Source organism: Watersipora subatra, chromosome 3 (assembly GCF_963576615.1).
Source record: "Watersipora subatra chromosome 3, tzWatSuba1.1, whole genome shotgun sequence".
Taxonomy (NCBI): Eukaryota; Metazoa; Bryozoa; class Gymnolaemata; order Cheilostomatida; family Watersiporidae; genus Watersipora; species Watersipora subatra.
In genome coordinates this window covers 45,741,325-45,763,168 of record NC_088710.1, presented here as the reverse complement: position 1 = coordinate 45,763,168, position 21,844 = coordinate 45,741,325, and the positions used below count along the sequence as shown (strand labels likewise).

General features: G+C 37.5%; 2 protein-coding genes across 5 annotated transcripts in view; one reads left to right on the top strand and one right to left on the bottom strand.

Moving 5' to 3' along the window:
• The first annotated feature begins 69 nt into the window (after positions 1–69).
• LOC137391184 (S-adenosylmethionine synthase-like) lies at positions 70–4,026 on the top strand. The gene is made up of 8 exons (XM_068077570.1): positions 70–393; positions 551–628; positions 721–956; positions 1,175–1,318; positions 1,635–1,853; positions 2,483–2,665; positions 3,095–3,228; positions 3,367–4,026. Exons 1-8 carry the CDS (start codon positions 264–266, stop codon positions 3,467–3,469), a joined length of 1,227 nt encoding a protein of 408 aa, XP_067933671.1. The 5' UTR covers positions 70–263; the 3' UTR covers positions 3,470–4,026.
• Positions 3,968–21,844, bottom strand: part of LOC137391183 (E3 ubiquitin-protein ligase TTC3-like) — a 54,679-nt gene continuing 36,802 nt past the window's right edge. For all 4 annotated transcript variants that reach the window (XM_068077569.1, XM_068077568.1, XM_068077566.1 and 1 more), the window contains exons 26-37: positions 21,624–21,721; positions 20,883–21,033; positions 20,123–20,241; positions 19,873–19,941; positions 19,437–19,533; positions 18,435–18,538; positions 17,016–17,205; positions 10,182–10,283; positions 9,349–9,563; positions 8,319–8,427; positions 7,000–7,057; positions 3,968–4,268 (exon numbers count right to left, since the gene is read on the bottom strand). In XM_068077569.1, coding sequence (XP_067933670.1) covers positions 7,037–7,057; positions 8,319–8,427; positions 9,349–9,563; positions 10,182–10,283; positions 17,016–17,205; positions 18,435–18,538; positions 19,437–19,533; positions 19,873–19,941; positions 20,123–20,241; positions 20,883–21,033; positions 21,624–21,721 — 1,275 coding nt within the window. In that variant the 3' untranslated portion in view covers positions 3,968–4,268; positions 7,000–7,036. The remainder of the gene's footprint in view (positions 4,269–6,999; positions 7,058–8,318; positions 8,428–9,348; positions 9,564–10,181; positions 10,284–17,015; positions 17,206–18,434; positions 18,539–19,436; positions 19,534–19,872; positions 19,942–20,122; positions 20,242–20,882; positions 21,034–21,623; positions 21,722–21,844) is intronic.

Here is a 21,844-nt window from a genome sequence, read left to right as displayed (position 1 = left end):
CCGCGTGCCGGATATGCTAGGGCGGGGTTAGTCGGCTCATTCTCTAGTTCTCGTCCTTATAAAAGATGGTCGCTCCTCGTGTTACTACAGTCAGACATCATAGCAAGTGTGTATAAATTGCGAGGCAACGCGCTACTTCTCCTCTTTTCCCATTTGCCGCTGGTTAGGTAGCGCGACACTACCAAAAACAATATATATTTCTGTAATAAAAATACTACATTTTTATACGAAAAAAAGTTGTGCCATTTTAATTAGCTTTAAACATGTCTACCCAACTCAATGGAATCCACCACCACGTCGATGCCCTTCACGAAGCTGCTGAAGCAGGAGGTTTAGAGGAAGACATTGGAACCTTTCTTTTTTCGTCGGAATCCGTTGGCGAAGGGCATCCAGGTAAAAAATGACTAAATCAATTTATATTATTAAAACGTAAATCTCATTTTAGAATTGACTAACTTGCTTTATTGTAATTCGAATTGCAACGGATGTCTTTTGAGGTCGTAAGCACCGTTATCGTAGCGATTTATTGATATTACGTTATGATTTGTAGATAAAATTTGTGACCAAATCAGTGATGCAGTTCTTGATGCTCACCTTAAACAGGACCCTGATGCTAAGGTTGCTTGCGGTAAGTTTTCCCTCTCATAGCAACATTACTCAGCAATGTTTTACGATTTATATATTTTCAGATTTGCATTGATTAGGTTGTCTGTGCTTTAGAAACTGCTGCAAAGACTGGTATGATCATGGTTCTCGGCGAAATTACTTCATCTGCAGTTGTTGATTATCAAAAAGTAATTCGTGACACCATCAAATACATAGGATACGATAGCTCTGATAAAGGTTTTGATTATAAAACTTGCAACGTGCTTGTTGCCTTGGAACAGCAAAGTCCAGAAATTGCACAATGTGTCCATGTGGACAAAGAAGATGATGACATTGGTGCCGGTGATCAGGTATGTAATTGCTGATGCACTGCTCTAATAAAAACGAAGAACATCTACATTTGATCTTCTATGTGTATTTAATTATTTGCGTAGTTTGTAGCGTAGTTAAATAGCGTGTACAGTATAGATAATACATTTAATGTATGGGACATTAACATTTTGTGTAGATACACACTCACAAAGATTGAGACATGCTGATAATAACTTGTTCTGATGTTCTTTTGCAGGGACTCATGTTTGGCTATGCTACAGATGAAACACCAGAATGTATGCCTCTGACTGTTGTGCTCTCTCACAATCTCAATGCTCGTTTGGCCAAGTTGAGACGGAGCGGAGAGATCTCTTGGGCTAGACCAGATTCTAAAACCCAGGTTTGACTTGTTAATTGCTCTGCTCATTGTTGTTCCACGGGAAAATGTCATGTCTATCCATCTAGACTAACCAAAAATCAGACCAATTTACTCATTACAATTTTTTGCATAGTTCGAGTTATCCTAACTTGTATAGCCGTTTGTATGAAAATTGTTGTTTAAGTGCGTTTTTTAATTAGTCTCATGAAATTATGGGTAGTCTGTTTTGACGTCATGAAATCTAACAACTGTAAAGGTTTTTTTACCAGTTTGTCTGATGTAACACAAGAATATTTGATGTAAGTTCAACAAGTTTTCTGTCCTTCTTTTCTCGCAGGTGACTATAGCTTATAAGTTTGAGGACGGAGCATGCATCCCCCTTAGGGTGCATACAGTAGTTATCTCAGCTCAGCATGATGAGAATGTTACTCTAGCTCAGCTACAGAAAGATTTGATGGAAAAGGTTATAAAGCCTGTGATTCCCGCGAAACTCATGGATGCGAAGACTATCTTCCATCTCAATCCTTCTGGTCGATTTGTTGTTGGAGGCCCGATGGTGAGTTGTTGTTGCGACCATCTATATTAAAGTTTCTTAGGCTAGTTTCCAAACGTCTAAAAATTATTTATAAAACATTATTGATTTATCAGTTTTACTTGTGTTTGGTGTATGAAACCCTTAAATCACGTTTACCAAAAGCGCCAGACTACGATATTAAAATTTCTCCAATACATTCATATTTTGACAACGTATTGTAGTTGTTTTTCGTTACATTCTGTATTGTTTGTGATGGATATTTCACATACAATCACACTTTCTCTGTCCTTGCATTACATAAATTTCAGTTGTTGATCCGCTTTTGTGGTTGAAAATATGTGGCTAGCTTCTACTCTAAGATTGCCTCAAGATTATGAAGCTAAGCAGAGTACCAAAATATCATCTTGTTTGTGTGTTGGTAGGAATGATGGTAGTTTTACTAAGTTAACTGTGAAAGAATACATATCAATGTTGGCTGTCATATATATATTGCTCTTTGCTTTTCAAAATGCATTGACTGACCAAAGACTAGTGCACACATGCTACCTGGTATTATTGATTATTAGAGCATTTTGCATACGCTTCTCTGTGCAGGCATTGACAAGCTTTTGTCCTATTGTTGATCTTGTATTTCTGATTACATTATAAAGGGCGATGCAGGTTTGACTGGGCGAAAAATCATAGTCGATACATACGGTGGTTGGGGTGCTCATGGAGGTGGTGCATTTTCGGGCAAAGACTACTCCAAAGTTGACAGATCGGCCGCATACGCTGCTCGATGGGTTGCGAAGTCACTTGTTAAAGCTGGCTTGTGTCGCAGGTGCCTTGTTCAAGTAAGTCTGCTGAACGGTGGCGATTTATTCTATTCATATGGAAATACCATAATGAAGTGATTACATAATACAGTATCCATCACCTCATTGATGAATACATCATGTCATTTGGTGCTTTTAAATTTTTAAATGTGGGTGAAAATGCCTGTATTTCTCAGGTCAGGAGGTCAGATATATTTTGCGATGAGCTCATTGAGTGTTTAAAGCAATTATGTATTTTGATAACTCAACACAAAGCATGGCCACGAGTCTCATTCGACAGTTTGGAAACTTGTCCACTTTCTGTGTTTGGGATTACAGCCAAGAATTTGCCATATTCATATGTTTCACCCATGTATACTGTGTATGTTATTAACTGTCCTCATTCAATCTCTATATACCAAGCTATTTTTGTTAACAAATTTATTATGTTTATGTTCCTTTACGCAGGTAGCTTACGCAATCGGAGTGGCCGAACCCCTTTCACTCACTGTGTTCCACTTTGGCACTTCCACCAAGACTGAAGCAGAGTTGCTGCAGATAGTCAAGAACAACTTTGATCTGAGGCCCGGGAAAATAGTCAAGTAAGTTGCGTTCAACCGCTTTCAGCATTGTCTCAGGTGCTATATACCTGTTTAATATCAGAGAATGAAGATTTTCAAATGTCTAGAAAGTAGTGATATTGTATTCTCCCTGGTTTATTTGTAATTTTGTGTTTGCAGAGAGCTCAAGTTGAAAGACCCCATCTATCAGAAAACTGCTGCCTATGGACACTTTGGTCGTGAAGAGTTTACATGGGAACAAGCTAAGCCCCTTAAAATGTAGAGCCGATATGAGAGCTTGCCATCAGTTACTAATCAAAGTCTTGGTGTTAGTTTCAGAATTGACTCATGTTCTAGTTTTTAATGGTAATTACATTCCGACATGCAAGCAGTTAAGTTGTAGATGTTGACTGTTCAGAATTCTAAAATTTGATATGAAAAATGGATGCGCAGTGGACAAATTTATACAACTCAGCAGCCTCAGCGAATACCAGTTTGCACTGACGGGATAGTAACCGCTCTTTCTATTCCTATCTATCTAAACTATCTCCTTGGCTGCAACCTTTTCTTCTGCTGCAAGTTCAGTCGTTCATATGACTATTTCCTTGTCTTGTGATTATGAAAATGAATTGGGAAAAGAGCATCTTCATAATCACTCGGGCTAGCTCATTGTCCACTGCTCTATACATTTTGCTTCCCGGCAACTTCTATTTTGCCCCTTTGTAGAGTTTTCTCATGTTTATAAATCATTATTGTTACATATTACGCCGCTTTGAATATGTACATTTTTATAGTTTATTGAGTATATCAATAAAATATGATCAATATGAACACATGAAAGTGATATTTTCATCAAGACAGCCTAATACAATATCTATCGGAGAGTGTCACAAAACAGCAAAGCTAAAGCAACTAAGAAACCTATAGCAGCCTTTCTTAGGCAAACATTTGAAAAAATCAATAAATTAAACCTGCTTGCTTTCAAAGCAAAATGTCTTCAATCATTTAGGTATATTAAAACTGTGTGGCGCTCTTCTAAATAACACGTAGGCCTTTCCTCTCTGGCAAACCATCCACACTTCCTGTAAGCAAATCAAACCACGAGTGATGCAGGAATCTAGTGTCCATGAACACGCTCTAGTAAGAAATATAGTGTACATGAACACGCCCTAGTAAAAAATAAACCCAACATTTTGGTACACCCCAATTGAGCGAGTGGCAGCAAAAGCATGGGGTTGTAAGATAGATGTGAGCGTGTGTGTAGAGCTGCATATCAGTGATGCCACCATTTAATATATATATATATATAAGTGTGATCGGGTGTTTAGAGCTGCATATCAGTGACGCCACCATGTAATATATAGATAGGTGTGTTCATGTGTTTAGAGCTGCATATCAGTGACGCCACCATTTAATATACATGGATAGGTGTGATCGTGTGTTTAGAGCTGCATATCAGTGACGTCACCAAGTAAAATATATAGACCATACACAATAGTGAACCGTTTTGGCAACCAGCCATATTGTCTGATGAATAATCTTCGTAATCTAGAGCTAAAATACCATGAGCTGTTCAGAGAAAACGGTTGCTGATAGATTATCACTTTATGTAATGTTATTAAAATTCTAAGCCTATAACTAAGTGAATTTCACTACTCTGCAAGCTTGAACATCTCTCAAATATAGTTGCTAAGCTTTCGGTAAGAACTATCACTACTGTGAAATTACTATAGCGTATATATCGTATGTCAGGTACAACTCAATACTCGGAGAGAAACATGTATCCTAGACAAAAAATTTCCTAAAAATACTTGCATGCCAAGACTTAGGAACCCCAAAGGGTTGTAAATCGATAGACTAAGCTCCAGCAGATATAGAGATGAAAGGAATTTAACCGCAGACTAGCAGGCGGAAGGCAAAAGAGTTGTCTTAAAACACTAGCAACTCGCAAAATATACTAAAGGCGAGAAACGTTAGTAAAATATTGTATGTTCAAGATATCGTATTTATACAAAGTACATTCTATAACACAGCTCAGATGTAATATAAATTAAATAATTTCTAGAGATTTCACCAATTTTATCTTTTAAAAACTTCTATATTAAGCTGCTTTATATGGTTTTAGAATGATTTGAGTTTTGTTTAATCTGATGTTTGATTAACTTCCAATCCTCAAACCTATCATGAAGAACCGGCAGGTGTAGGTATCAAGCGCTGCTAAACATACAAATTGTTTCATTCAACAATAGGTTGGCCAAGGCCCTGATGCCAGCAAATTCTCACATTTATCCAGGATGCTTTGGTCTCGATTTAACATTAATGACATCAAACAGATTGCTTCCCGACTTTCAAGGTCAAAAATGCGAGAATTGGATATACGCCAAATGGGTCATTCAGGTCATCTAGGAGTATATACCAAAGAAGTTTCTTGGTCACTTGAAGTCATTGATTTTGACCAATAGAAATGCTGGTGAACAAAAGAGGCTTGACATAAATTCCAACTAATGTTTGAAAAGATTTTAACATCACTTCAAAATATCATTAAACGTTTAAGGCTCACGATGTAACCAGGGTTCTTAACTCATTCGCACCCGACTAATTTCTAGACGATTAGCCCCAGATACCGCTAATTTTTCAAGAAGTTGCGTAATTCAAATTACTACTACAGGAGACAGACTTGAGATAATTTACTCATTCAAATTTCACAAGAACCAGCCAAGTCTTTTCTTTCAAATTATATCATATTAATATAGACAACTCATATCTCTTTTATGTAAATTCATGCCTCAAAGAAGGTAGTTTCAGGAAATCTCCAATTTTGAAAAAATTGTCATTTTCTGAAACAAAGTTAGATTTGCACCATAAAAGTGGCAAAATATACAAAGTTTGACTGAAATTACTTATTTATTACACATAATACATAGTTATGAGTATTATTGATACATATGCAGTTAGTCATGAACATGAAAACCATGAAACTTTAACATTTTCTCACGAGTATCATCCTTCAAACAAAAGCATAGCAAATCTATATGCCATTGTAACTCAAATAAAACGTCATGAAAATGTTTCAAATAATAAAAATATGTTCAACAACTCTGTTCTTGACTTTTCAGAATTCATAAACAGCTCTAAGAATCAATATGATCCTATCGAAACTGAAGGATAACGTTAGTCTGACTCTGCGGCTGGTAGCCTGAAGATTGCATTTTTATTTGAGCATAACGATTCAATTTGGCAAAATTAAAAGTTGATAAAAACTTTGAAACATTAAAAATGATGTTTTAATTTAATTTATGCAGTCTTTCAATGTCTTACCACTTCTGAATCTGCATATTTACTCCTGGAGTTGAAAAAAAAATATCGCGAACGATGGAATTTCAAGTCAGCACGGTGATTTCCAGTTTTGGGAGATATTGAGATGGGTGTACTAATTTGGTTATAACTGTTGCCAGGGAAGTCATAGAGGCATAATTTAAAGTTTCTCTGATTGGCCAGAAAATTTTCTTTCTAACTAATCAGAAACTATTTTTAATAATTTGAAAATAACGATGCAAGGAGTCGGTAGATTTCAAACACGAGTTAACTCGAGTTGGGTGCTTAGCAACGTTATAAATAGGCGAGTTAACTCGCGCCTGGGCATGAATGAGTTAAGAGGCAAGTAAAAATATTTTTGTATAGATAAATATTTTTTACTTGATGAAGAGCTCTTACCAATGAAATGAATGCGTCTGAACTAAGATTTTCGCTAAGATTTTCCATAGACTAACGATCTAGAGAAGCTATGAGTTTAAGTAGTGTTTAAAAACTCACCATATGACTTGACTGTAGTCTTCCCACAGATCACTCATCAATTTCTCAGCTGAGAGCTCTAAATGTAAAATACACGAATTGTTACCACCTTCCCATAGAACATGATATAGGCTAATACTGAGGACAAAGCATCAACATCAGCGAGCTACAGCAAGAGAAATATAGTATATCTTGTTAATTATCATAATTTGTAGCGCAGTTAGCCAACTTCTAACACTAACGAAATGATGAGAAAAGCTCGTCTATTGATTCATTACATTAAAACATCTGGAAATAAAACATCCAAGTTTACACTTTCTGTCACAACTAGAATAAAAGTCAAACGCCAAGTTGTGGTGTCCAAAATATGACAGCGGCCCAAAACTATCACTTAGAGGTATTTATTTAAGTATGAGCAAACATGGTCTTCCTCATTGAACAAAATAGCCATCATATCAAAGCACCATTCGCTCCTCAAATTCATTCCATACTCAGTTTAGTCACACTTCAGTCACCACAGTCCACGACAATCTGACACAGCGAGGAGAAACTTATGTTCTTGACAAACGTATGACATAAAATAAGCTAATAATAATATAAATGTATCATGTGTATGTATGCGGTGTGATCATATCTGTACAAGTTGTTATCTTACACCATTAAAAAATCAAATGTTCTGAATTTACTCTGCAAAATCATTCAAAAACATAATTTTACAGCTGTTTGGTTTACATATTTGATATATGGATAAAATGAGGATTAATTTAATATATAATTTGTGGCTGGTGACTAAATTCACAATAAGTTACAATGTTGCAAATGAGAATTTTAGTTTTCCAACAAACGGGTCCAGTTTATTTCAAACACTACTGTACCTACAGTGATGAAATCAATGTTAATGTGAAATGCATTTCTTTAGGATTTAGTATAAAAAGCTCATACGCTCACACCCACGGTTTGGAGACTAAGTGAGGGGTTTGAAGTTAGAGAGTTGGAAGCTATAGGGGTTCCTGCTAGTCCTTTCATATCCCCTATCATCTGATAATTTATGGTTATTGACTAAATTCACAATGGGTAACAATGCTGTAGATGAGAATTTTAGTTTTACAACAAACGGGCCCAGTTTGTTTTGTACACCGCTGCACAATGATTGTCTGTGAGAGGGAGCAATTTTGTGTTTGAAAGAACATTTTATCATTGCACACCTTAATTCCACTTATAATCTTTTATATTTTCAGCAACTTTAAAACAACCCCTTTTTATCTTGAAGACAGGTATAGACAAGGAGGCTCGCAAGAAGCAGGAAAAAGCGCTAAATGTAAGAACGACAGAAAGCTTACCGACTGCAGGACGAGTTCAATAACATGCCTCTTAAGTTCGGCTAACTTGAGACCTGTCAGTCCCTGTCTAGTCTCCCTCAGTTTAGCTATGTACGCCCTCACATCATCTCTATAAATCACATCACACAACTAGCAACTGACGACCCCGAGCATATTCGATTTCCCCATGTTCATAAACCCTTGCTATAATAAGAGCAGTGTCCAATCGTCTGTTCGAAGCCACGCTAGAAGCGTTAGAAAAAACTGTCTCGCATGGGGATTGAACCCAGATACTCCGGGTTACAGATCGACGCACTAACCACTATACAGCTGCCTTGCCACATCATGAATTCATTATGGACATACTGATTACTCATTACGATCTCTCACGGTGCACTGGGACTACCAAGTGTACTAGTATTAAATGTATTTTACATGTTATATCATAGAATAAACGAATGAGAAAGAGGGAATGCTTATTTATTGAATGAGTGTGCAAGCTATTCGACTGCTCAAGCGTAATTGCGCAACAAACTATTTGATATTAGAGCATGTAAAAGACAAGATAAAGTCGCCGCATTTCAACTTCAGCAGGTTGTATTTCATTTTGAAGCAGGTCACAAGCGAGAAATATCCGTTCAATATGTTTCTTCAGGCTTGAAAAGATGCCAGAATACTTGTAACTGAAGAACTATTGGATTATAAAACCTTCAACTTTTTTAATTGGTGAGCATATATCTGGGACATCAGTTGCTGGGTGTCCACCAGTGGTGATGTAAGGCACAGCGGCCGCTAGGTCGTAGGTAAGTATAAAGCAGACAGCTTACTGGACATAAGCCAACAACAGGCCATCCAGGGTTGAGCTAACCAGTGGCCTACACCAAAAATAGTCATCTGCCACTGATAATGACATCGGTCTAAGTTGTACGTGTTTACGTTACTAGAGTATGCAGTGACAAGAAAACTTCGATTGACTAGCAATATTAAAATGTGTTTGCTGTTGTCAAACATTCTATTATCAATCATATTTAGGCATTATGCCAGCACTTACGAAGATAAATGTGGAAAGACATTCTGGATATCCTGAATGAGTTGATTTTCGACATTCTTACGGTTGACTTGTTTGGATACAACGGTCTCAGGTGTATTCGCCGTGACTTGCAACCCTTGATTGGGTTCAGGGCTAGCTCGGCTCTGCTCAGCTTCACCGTGAGCTTGAACAAGTCGCTTCTCTACACCGGGAATTGGCATCAGCTGGCTTCTCATCTGTTCAAAATATGAAATGGGGTCATTATTTAATGTCCACAAGGTTGTTTGACAGCGAACAAGGATACGAGCGGCCAACCGTGAAATGGTTGAAACAAATTACTGCTAATTACGTCAGCATATTACCAGGCGATCGTAGTAGGATGACTCAGCGCATTATGTGAGAGAATGCTTAAACACCGCTGTCATTACAATTGCATAAGACATAATGCCACTTTGTTGTTTTCCTCTCAGCAATCTAAACAGACTCATACTTGAACAAAACTAAATGATGACTACGATAGTAAAATTAAAATAACAACAAAAAGCAGCCGACTCCTAAAGGAAAGAAAATATCAAATCACCGTCTTCTGCATCAAGCCTGGCTTGGACAACATGCTATTTGTATTTTTTTTCAGTTACCAGATGGTAATTACGAACCAAATTTGTCAAAGAAACTGCCTTGTGAGATAAAGAGCAACACTGTGCATAACTCTATTCTCTCACATGGAGCAGTGGTTTAGAGCAAAAGCCGGATGGACAACTCGGTCCAGCGGAGTTCCAATTAAATTTTTTAGACCTCTTCCCTCCATAAACCTTGACATAATCATATACAAAGCTTATAGTAAATAAACTAACCCTCGGGATCAGTTGGGGGTTCATAGGTAGCATCCCTGGCTGATGTCCTACCGGTATCATAGCCGGCTGAGGTATGGGCAGTGACGTCGACGTTATGATCTCCTACAAGTGTTATCATAGCAATTACCAAACGTTTGAACTTGTGTGCTACATACCAGCCTCTCTGAGTTAGCCACTAACAGCATACCTATAGACCTATCTTAATATTTATCAAACTTTGCCCTCTGTATTTACAATAAAATTTCAGAATCTCACCGGCTGGAATAATCCAGATTTTTACCCTAAATCATGATATCATGATCATCTTTAGTACTGTGCATTACCTATTACCCTGCAACAGCACAGGGCGGGTGTCAATCCGAGACCGCAGAAGGCGTACTGGACCATAAGACCTCTAGTTTTAGGCTAAAAGTTGTGCTTAGCACCATGCAGCTAAAAGTTATCATTATTTGCATGAAATGCAACGCGTACAAGCTTTGCTCTGCCAAAAGGTTTTTTGGTAGCTAATATCGACTAGTTCAGCAGTGCAGAAGAGTTAAAGTCAGAAGACATTGTGGAAGGTACTGAACAGACAGAAGAACAGCAAGCTACAATCAGAATGCAACTTAGCGAGCAAACGATGCAAATATGTGGTTCGAAAATGTTAATTTTTGTTTCTGCATGTGTTTATAAGTATGGTTTGTTTATGTCACTTGTTTTTGAATATATATTCGTAGAATTTGATAGAATGATATATAACATTTAAATTTGCAGAATTAGAGCGTATTATTTGATAGCATCCTTACGATTATGTTAACTCGGTTTTCAATGGATTGACGCCCATAACTCCTCTTCTATCGCACATAAAAAGCCAGTTTTGGCTGCAAAGTGTAACAAAAATATCAATGAGTGCAATGAATTAAATATAATTATAATATGAAAAGATTCGATCAAATTTTGAAAATGAAAAACTGAAAGCTGAAATAAATAGCGAAGCAGGACACGGAAGAACACAGGCTATAATGTCATCACAGGTTAATTGCAAGCAATAAATATCAACGGTAAAAATATTTCTCGCCTTCCCAATGCATATTTATTTAGAGACCTACGACAAACCGGAAGTACGGCAATTTTTTGTATCTAAAAGGTTCAATGTCACTATGCCCGAACGAGATTGCAAAATATAGGTGACATCACTTCGACCATAAAATCGTTAAACTTATCTTCCCCAAGTTCTGGCGAGTTATTTTAAAAATACAACACCAGCCTCTATTTGAACATCACTTTAGGAGAAAGGTTGAAAAATAGAGCGCCATTGCATTCAAATTGAGTTTTTACGATTTATTGGTCATAATGCAGTTGACCACAGATTAGACGAATCTATTCTGCCAAGTCAAATCATCTTCAGAACTGACAGCTCAACATGAAACTAACAAGATATTACTATAAGATATTATTATCTTATACTATTATTAACTATAAAAATTGATGCCATTAATGGAATTGGAAGGTTTTGAGAGCACAGCGATAACCTCGATGTTAAGATTACGCGCAGATGGTGACATACCACCTTCTTAGGGGTCTACGAAAGAACAACTAAAAAGAATATTTTCAAAGGATGGAATCAAAGATCAAAATCAAGTACACATTAAAACACATTTCCTACTGTGTGTTGCTGTATCCCTTAACGGTGGGTCCAAAAGGAGTGATGAAAAGAAGGGGAAGGCAAATACTAAAGCAGTGAGGACAACTATTACACTGAAAAAGGAAAATTATCGCAAAATATGAAAACGATGTTAGAGTGTCCAATCTCGCTTTGCAGTACGCAATGGCCAAGCCGAATTGTGAAAACATTTCACTAGAACAGATATTTTCAATACTCTGCAATGCCACTAGTAAATGTTGATAATAGAATGGTATAGCCCAAGAGTGTTCAACACGGGATGAATTGTAATAGACTCTTATCAACTAATCCTAACTACAATCTATTGTTGTTCACAGGCTCCTTCGGTCTCAATAGCAACCACATATACCATATTTACATGGACTGCCAAGAGGTGCCTCGAGCACTACATCTCGAGTTATTCGCAGAATTAGTAAAATGTTACACAGAACGCATCACATGAATGACAAAAGTTGCCAACACAATTGATTACAAAGCTATTCACACCATAAATCTGCACACTGTCGGTCAAGACTTATTTCTATGGACAAATAGGATGTCAGATAAAATTGCTATTTCTACCATTCGCGACGACCAAGAATATTCTGAAACAGGATTCCAAATTCATGTTTTCAAAATGAAAATATAATTTTACTCGCTACATATATGAGTAGGTTTGTCCTAGATTATCCAATTTCATATTCTACTAGTACGCTGGCAGTCTGGCGTTCTGCGAGAAATAGTCAGGTGCAATAAATATCTGCACAATTATTCGGAAATGCTGGAGCAAGCGTTAAAGCGTTAGTCTAGCAAATTGAATGCTGTGAGTTCTAATCGCATCTGATGTGATCTTTTCCCCACCATCCAACAGCGGCTTCAGACATACTGACAAGCAGACATGGCCCATATTATAGTAAACATTTGTCAGTACCCCTTTGTCAACACCCCTTTGTCAGCACCACTTTGTACAAGTGAATTTGTATTCTTGGGTCTAAAATTACCCAAATATGTTTTAACATTACGTGCCTACTTTGACAGTGAACTCTATGTCGATTGCCAAGTAGGCACCTCTAAGAAGAAAAATTGACTTTTCAGTGCCAAAGCATTGGTAAGACATCGTTTTGAAACAAACGTGTTGATCTACATCAGTAGAAATAGAACTGTCACATCTTTGATTGGTAATTGGTGGTTTTACAACTTTGATTCAATTTTATTTATTTTTAACTCTAATCTAAGCTAGTTGCGTGTAAGATTGACTTTCTAATAACAATGGGGCTTCACACAAACAACTATTTATATATGGAGAAAGATATTTTTACTTGTAAATGATGAATAGAAGTCATTAGTATAAATTACATTTGTTTGTAAAATATTTAAGATAATTATTTTTGGCAATTACGGAGGCCAGTCTTTTTTAATATTTTCATTTCTGTCACAAACTTTATACATTATGCAGCTTTGTACTTGGTTGTTTCCATCTTTAGCGAGTAGCAATTTTTCTTCAAGCAAAATATAGAAATACAAATAGCTGTGCAAATACTATTGCTATCAAAAATCGTTGTTACAACGCAGATATTCCGAAGATATTTCAATAATGATACTAAAAAATCCAAGAAGGATGTCATCACCTTCACACAACTGAAGCAAATTCTCACTGGTAAACCTGTTTCTCAAAGCAACGCATCGTTGTGTAGCATCAGTTTGTAGCCATAGCTAATAGCTTCACTACGCACCGATAATGTATTTAATAAGTGTGTACATGTAGCCAGACCATAGGTTTGTAGCCATAGCAAATAGCTCCACTACACACCGATGATATATTTAATAACTGTGTACATGTAGCCAGGCCATAGGTTTGTAGCCATAGCAAATAGCTCCACTACGCACCGATGATATATTTAATAAGTGTGTACATGTAGCCAGGCCATAGGTTTGTAGCCATAGCAAATAGCTCCACTACGCACCGATAATATATTTAATAAGTGTGTACATGTAGCCAGGCCATAGGTTTGTAGCCATAGCAAATAGCTCCACTACGCACCGATGATATATTTAATAACTGTGTACGTGTAGCTAGGCCATAGGTTTGTAGCCATAGCTAATAGCTCCACTACGCACCAATAATGTATTTAATAACTGTGTACATGTAGCCAGACCATAGGTTTGTAGCCATAGCAAATAGCTCCACTACACACCGATGATATATTTAATAACTGTGTACATGTAGCCAGGCCATAGGTTTGTAGCCATAGCAAATAGCTCCACTACGCACCGATGATATATTTAATAACTGTGTACATGTAGCCAGGCCATAGGTTTGTAGCCATAGCTAATAGCTCCACTACACACCGATGATATATTTAATAAGTGTGTACATGTAGCCAGACCATAGGTTTGTAGCCATAGCTAATAGCTCCACTACACACCGATGATATATTTAATAAGTGTGTACATGTAGCCAGGCCATAGGTTTGTAGCCATAGCTAATAGCTCCACTACACACCGATGATATATTTAATAACTGTGTACATGTCGCCAGGCCATAGGTTTGTAGCCATAGCTAATAGCTCCACTACACACCGATGATATATTTAATAACTGTGTACATGTAGCCAGGCCATAGGTTTGTAGCCATAGCTAATAGCTCCACTACACACCGATGATATATTTAATAAGTGTGTACATGTAGCCAGGCCATAGGTTTGTAGCCATAGCTAATAGCTCCACTACACACCGATGATATATTTAATAAGTGTGTACATGTAGCCAGGCCATAGGTTTGTAGCCATAGCTAATAGCTCCACTACACACCGATGATATATTTAATAAGTGTGTACATGTAGCCAGGCCATAGGTTTGTGGCAAAAAATGCCTTATAAACTAAGGAGCAATATGGTGCTTCACTCTTCCTTTTAGCATGAGTCCTCGAGTGAACGAGGCCTACTCAAGGTTACTCCTGTAGCGGCTTATTCGTGGATAGCTTCAGAAACAAAATCTTCTCAAACTCTGCTGAGTGCCATAATCCACATACATTGTAAAGCATACCACAGAGCTTCACATAACAATGTTTACTACAATCTATATATATATATACAGTGAAACATGGATAACTCAAACTTCACGGGACCGAGCGAAAGTGTTTGAGTTATCAGAGCGTTCAAGTTAACAGAGCACAGTCACAAGTGAATGTTTTTATCAGTAGATGCATATACAAACTACATGTATATATAAAACTAAAGTATAGGTTGTTTGTTGTAAGTTAAAGGGCATCTGATGTAGAGTTTTAAAGTATTTATCAGAAAGTATAGATATTTTTATACACTTGAGATTTGTGTGTTGTTTTAGGTGATGTGACTGCCAGAGCTTTTTCAGATTAAAATTGGTAAAACTTAATCGCGGTTAAAACGCTCAGAAGACATTTTTTCTTCTGAGTGTTTTACTCGAGATCAATTTTGCCAATTTTAATCTTAAAACGTCTTGTCAGTCACATCACCTAAAACTGCAAACAAATCTCAGCCCAATAGAAAAATATCTATTCTTTCTGATAATTTTTAAAACTGGACATAAGTAAACATTTATGACCAATGCAAAAAAGCATGCTTTACATCTGATCAGTTGTTTCATTTAAAAACTTATCGAGTGTAGTCTGTGATAAGGTATTTTTTGACAAAGATCAACAGTGTGACTTATTGTAGAAATAGATTTTAAACAGTTATTATAGTCCTTAAAAACTTGTTAGCCTTTTCTAACAAAATTGGCCCATCGATAGGTACGCCTTCACTACGCACTTGTCTAAACCAAGCCAATAATACACCACCCAAATCATCGTGCGACGTTGAACGATCTCTTAGCCTTGATGAATTTTGGTCACATAACGATCTTATTCTTTTTTTTGTTTAATCCATGTTGACACTGTACCTTTTGGAAGATTTTCTCTTTTTGATAATGCTGATAGCTTTTGTCCTGCTTCGATTTCCTCGAGCACTTTAAGTTTGTCAGAAGGTTTTCACGCTTTTCTTTGCTTGCGTGATGCCATCGTAAAGTGGATGTCTGTTGTAGCGGACGCGAAGCCACGAGCCTATTTGTGACATTTTATCTTTATGTATCCACATATAATCACAGTTACAATATATATTTTGCATGCTGTGTCTACCTTTATTAAATTTTTATCGCTAATACCTTCTAACGTTTATAGCTTGGCCGTAACTAAGCGAGCGTCTTAGCGACCCTATTAATCATTTTTATACAATTTCTTTTTCGGTTTCATTATACGGTATGGGGGAAATTATATGTACACTATACGCGTATAAAAAGCGCTTTCGATAAGAAAGCAGAGTAGTCTCAGCTCCGCGACTAGTGGAAACTCCTTCGAAATAAATTGAACGGAAACCACGTTTGTGAATTCGGCAAAAAACTGTTCGAGTTAACGGTGCCGAGGTCGAGTTATATAAAGCCATTTATCATTGCGTGGGAACGGACCAAGCAAATCCATTCGAGTTAACCATGTGTTCGATATATCCGAGGGCGAGTTATCCATGTTTCACTGTATATATATCTCAAAGTCTGTCGTCATCTGTTGTCGTTCAGTGTCTCTCCAGCTATAGCGACAAAAATCTAGCAAAGAAAAATTCGTAACGCAGAAGATTTGATCTTGGAATCTCCCATTCACATGGCGACAAGCTAACCCATTAAGCTACACGAGAAACAATGGTAGCAATTGGGCGATGCAATTGGGCGATTAGTCATTATCTGGGTTAAAAATGTGCACAGGGAATCTGTATTACCAGCAAAACCACTAAAGCTTGCTCTCAGGGCATTTATTAGCAAGTTTAGCAATACGGACACTAGCTTACTCAAATTAGCCAATGGCAACTACATTATCTGCCAGTGTTTATAAGCCATTTTAATACTAGCGCAATGCTGGGCATTCGGCTAATTTACTATAATAAGAGCCGTGTCTGTCCCTCCGAAGTCATGCTAAAGGATTAGAAAAAAATTGCTTTCAGCGAGATTCGAACTTGCAACCCAACACTCATCACCTTCAGCGATCAATCGCCTCAACACATTCCGGAATACTTGTGCAGCCAATTATTACAGCTGACGATTTCTCGCGGCGCACCCGACTGCCAGGGCACTAGTGTTAATAGTCGTTTGCTAACTAAGCAACTCAAGTAATAAAAGAGCTGACTCACCATGAGGCTCGGAGGAGATAACTTAGGGATATTTGACAAAGGAATACTTCCGCAACGAATAGCTTCTCTTTGTGATTCATAGAGCGATTCCTGCTCACGTTTAACAGCCATCAGTTTTTCTCGACGTTGATTAGAGAACTCTGCATTCTTGACAACAATGTTCGGAAGAGTGCCTCCCCCTTGCATCATTCTACACGTATGAAAAGTATGAGACAGGTTGAAGAGGTAGCGGCTATGGTCAGCAGCAAGTTTAGGTAAAAACAACCACAAAATAAATAACATCAATTTACAGGTCAGAAACTATTACAAACCAAAGGCATGCAACTTTTGTGGCCTGCTGTAGTAATGGCAGCACATTCCGATTATGCTGCCAAGATTGAGCTTTCATCTTCTAAATTAATCATCAATCATTAATTTCCAACTAGCTCGATCAACACGTGATGACATGACCTAACGAGGGCTTGGATGAGTTGCCAATGAGCGTCAGCTGATGGGAGTAGCCGGTGTTGAAAACCAATTACCTTTGGCCTACTTAATCCTTTTCACAAGATAGCTGACAATCAAGGTCACAAATAGGACTTTGTATTGAAGCTAAATCATTTGTTGCATAATAGAAGGGATATTTGATAAGATAACGAACGTGTCTGGAGGCCATATACACTTGAATTTATCATGCATGCTAGCAAGTTTGAAGGAGCACTCGCGGGTTAAGAACCAGTGATAAAGAGATGGTATTTGTAGGTGCAACTAGAAAATGTTCCCATTTCATGTTTACCGTATTATAATTTACTCCCATCCCCTCTGTTGACCTCTAAAGATAACCATATAAATGTTGCTGCTTCGTGGCCCTAGAAATTTGCCAGACCATGCTTCAAAAGCATGCTTATTTAGATGTAATAATATTAATAAATAGTCACATTCGTGTTACAAAATGAACCACTTAATCTTGTAAAAAGGAGATGAAAGAGCTGAAATTTATCCAATTAGAAACTGATTTTATCAGCAAGCTAAAGGTAGGATTGTACAAGCCAAACTTCCACTCAGAATATGTTTTGTTAGACTGAACCCTTAGATAGGGGGTGAGAGAAGAGACTTGTTCGAAGAAATAACAATGCTGAATGGGAATTTAATACTTGCAAGACTATAGGGCAGCAGCAGGCTTAGTCACCAGGCTTCTTGCAAGAATAAGCTAATCAGATAATTGAATACATAAGCCATACATAATACATACACGCACTTAGTTATAGTTTGATTGAGCAAAAACAATTCCTCATGTATTACAGGTGAGAGACCATATTCATATATCCATACTTCTTGTGATAATACTTCTACCTACAGCTTACATTCAAGTGCATTCCATTCAAGAGGGGAAAGGGTCAAATTATTGGAAGCACGCCAGATGAAGAAAAGACTGATTACCTTTGAACCTGCAGTTTCTGCTGCTCAATGCTCCTATTGGTCGTCGACAGCAGCTCCTCAAGCTGGTAGAGTGCATACCGCTGCCTTTCATTGACCACCTCAACCTAAACAACCGACGGCAGAAAATCCGGTCACAACTAGCGCCGAGAAGACACAAGACATGAGAGGAGATATATGACAGACCTGAGATCTCTGGCTGACACGCCAATTGTTACTAACAAAGTGTTATATTCCATAAACAATTAATGGCATTCTCAAATTAAAAGCGTATTAGCAAGAATAATGTCAACTCAATGTTACGTTGACATTTTACCACGCCAAAAATTTTATACCGAGCTGTTGAGAACTTGAATGATTCTCGGATGCAAATGAGTGAAGGAAGATCCATCGCCGAAACTTGTTCGTAACAATTCCAAAAAATCTTTGTCTGCAACGACCTTGTCTGATGCACCGACCTTGTTGGTAAAGGATGTAACTTAATCAGATATGGTCCAAAGCCAACTAATGATATGCAATACTTTAACTTTCACAGCAGCGAGATCTATTACAGTATTTGATTACTTAACTAAACGTGAGTGCATAATCTGTTCTCTAGAGTAGTATAAACGAAGGCCTGGTTCACATACAATTCACAAGACAACGCCAGAGATGTAAAAGTTCCTGTGTGACTGACGATTCACATTAATGCTGTGATTGCAAAGAGTAGTTTGCCATTGCACGAAACAGTGAGTATAGTGCATAGTGTGCATAGTGTGCATAGTGTGCATATTGGAATCATCCCAGTAGATCTCAAAGTGCCGACAGTGAATTTTTTACCTTTTTGGGGGCAAACATTTCCCATTTCCATTTAAAAAACACTCCGTATTTGCCCGCTCTATAAAACAACTGTTATGTGTATTATCCGGTACGCTATGCTGTAAAAGATATATGAAACTAGCCTCACTGACAAAGTTGGCAGCCAACTAAGAAATCTGAATGAGAAAGGAAAAAAGTCGTCTCTACCTGAGCATCTATTAGCCGTTGCTCAGCAAAATCCAGAGCAGCCTGATGCTGCTCAGTCATTGCTGCTCTTTTCTCCAACTCTTTATCTTGCTGCTGCCTGCAAAGATAAGACTGATTTCCCATAAGGCCATACATTCCTACTGCCTAAAATAATACTAAAAGATATCAGAGTATATAAAACAGCACAGCAAAAATATCAGAGTATATTGAAGAGCACACCAAATACAACAAAAACATCAGTAGCCATTAGCAAATATGACAAGTACAACAAAACTTTTTAGTAATTTTCCAGAAGATTATTTTTCAACATAACAAGCATGCAATTTCTCTAGAGCACACAGGAATCTAAAAGAGATACTAAACTGTGTGTATGGTTCACGGTGAAACAAGGTAACACTAGTCGGGCTTCATCTACAAGAGATCGAACCAAACTTACGTTTGCATTTCAAGTTTATCTTTCAGCTCCTTAACCTTAGACTCTGAACTCTCATACTTCCGTCTTTTCCTATAAAAAATACAGCCGAGGTTAGTTATAGATAACAACAGCCAGAAACATTAACAAAGGCGCAGAACTGGGCTATAAAATTTAGTCTTTTAAAATGAGCATGCATTGCCAAAATAGCACCCTTAAACACAATCTGTGGGTTTCTTATGTAAATAGACAAAGAACTGGCTGACAAACTCACTCTTCAGCGAGTTGCTTCGCAGTCGCGAGCTCCTCTGTCAAAGCTTTCCTCTCTTCCTTCCACTTCCTGCTCTCCTTCTCCGACTGTTGTTGAATTTTATCAGATTTGATTTTGGCAGCCTAAAACAGGTGTCATTGCAGCACATCAGTTTTAACTAGATACACATATTAACTATTTTGGTCAGAGTAGGAGTTGAGCTGACCACTAATGTGAGCGTCATAGCTATCAAAGTGCTTTTACAAATCTTTTCTAGATAATACCTATGTCTAGATATCAGTTTACGTTAAGGATTTACAGACACAGGTTTTGTAATCAAATATGTTGAGAAAAATAGCAAAAGCTGGCATATGACCAGGTGTTTACGTGATCGATTTGTAAAATGTGGTTTGTTTATTTCTGGTACCGGCGCGGCAATTTGTGACTCTAGGCTATTTATACCTGCATAATAACGAGACTATTTACAGAGTGTACAAGAATGACTAAACATCTAAATGTCGTGTGAATGTTCATTAATACTGAGAACAAGTTTTCAAGGTTCCTTGCAATCACGATTAGCTGAAACAGAATTTCCTTGCATCTACAAAAACTTCAACACATTCACAGTCAATCAATTCGTTTTTTTGCAAAGATCTCAAAATGCAGTAAAATCATTCTAATTCCATCTACAGCTACCTGCAAAAGTACGCTTTTTCTAACAAAATCTTATACCTATTGAATGCCTTCCTAAATCAACAACTCGTTAGAACAATCAATAAGTTACCTTTTCTGCTTCGATAGCATCGTTGAGGCGATCTTTAAGGTCACTTATATTGACAGAGCTCGCCTGCTTCAGTCTTGTCAGCTCATCAGCTAAGTTCTCATTCCGCTGCTGCAGACCTTGACATTCCATAACCTTCTTGTCATAGCTGTCCCTGTTACCATAGACATGCAAGAGCTGATACAAGTCCGCAATGAGGTGATGACTATGGATAAGAACTACACTGGGCTTTCTGATGGCAGCGATGATGAAGACCATAAAAGAGTGAGAGAGTTTAGGCCAAGGTGATATGGGTCTGGGCTAAAGAGAAATGAATGGCAAGCAAGAAAAAGAGGCGTCGAACCTGAAAGCAAGAAAAAACAAAAGCAAAGATCCTTATGTATGTGAAAGTGGTGAGAACTGCAACAAAATACAAAGGAATAGTATTTGCAGCAAAAAAAGCAGGAATATTCACAAAAACCTAAACAGCCATTCTAATAACTATGCGTACGACAGATTTGAAAAAACTCTTTCTTCTAAAGTTCGGACAATTTGAATTTGCGACCTTGACATTTGCATCTCTTTTAATAAGTTGCAAAATCCATGAAACGCAAAAGGGTTATGAAATTGCACCAATTATATCCTAGCAATATATTCATTTATGCAAATGCTCCCACAATTGAACACCTGAGAAAACAACTCCAAATCTAGCAACACAATTCTCTTGATTATTTTCATATAGGCGAAGATTAAGTAAGCGCTTACATAATATCATATTCTGTGTTGCATGACTTATCACCAGATGATGGCTTTTCGGTTTGGGTGCCAAAGCTAACTCCAATTTCCTTTGAGCAGCCAGAACCCTACAACGTGATGATATAAAATTAAGCATAAAAATCAACTGGCTGTTCTAAATGATAAGCAGCCACTTAAATAACCAAATGTTGAATACATGGATTAAGAAGTGCTATATAACAATATAAAAC

Coding starts and splice junctions, on each gene's coding strand:
- LOC137391184 (XM_068077570.1), top strand. CDS start 264: ATGTCTACCCAACTCAATGGAATCCACCACCACGTCGATGCCCTTCAC. Junction 2,666..3,094: donor GTCGCAGGTGCCTTGTTCAA/GTAAGTCTGCTG, acceptor TCCTTTACGCAG/GTAGCTTACGCAATCGGAGT. Junction 3,229..3,366: donor AGGCCCGGGAAAATAGTCAA/GTAAGTTGCGTT, acceptor TTGTGTTTGCAG/AGAGCTCAAGTTGAAAGACC.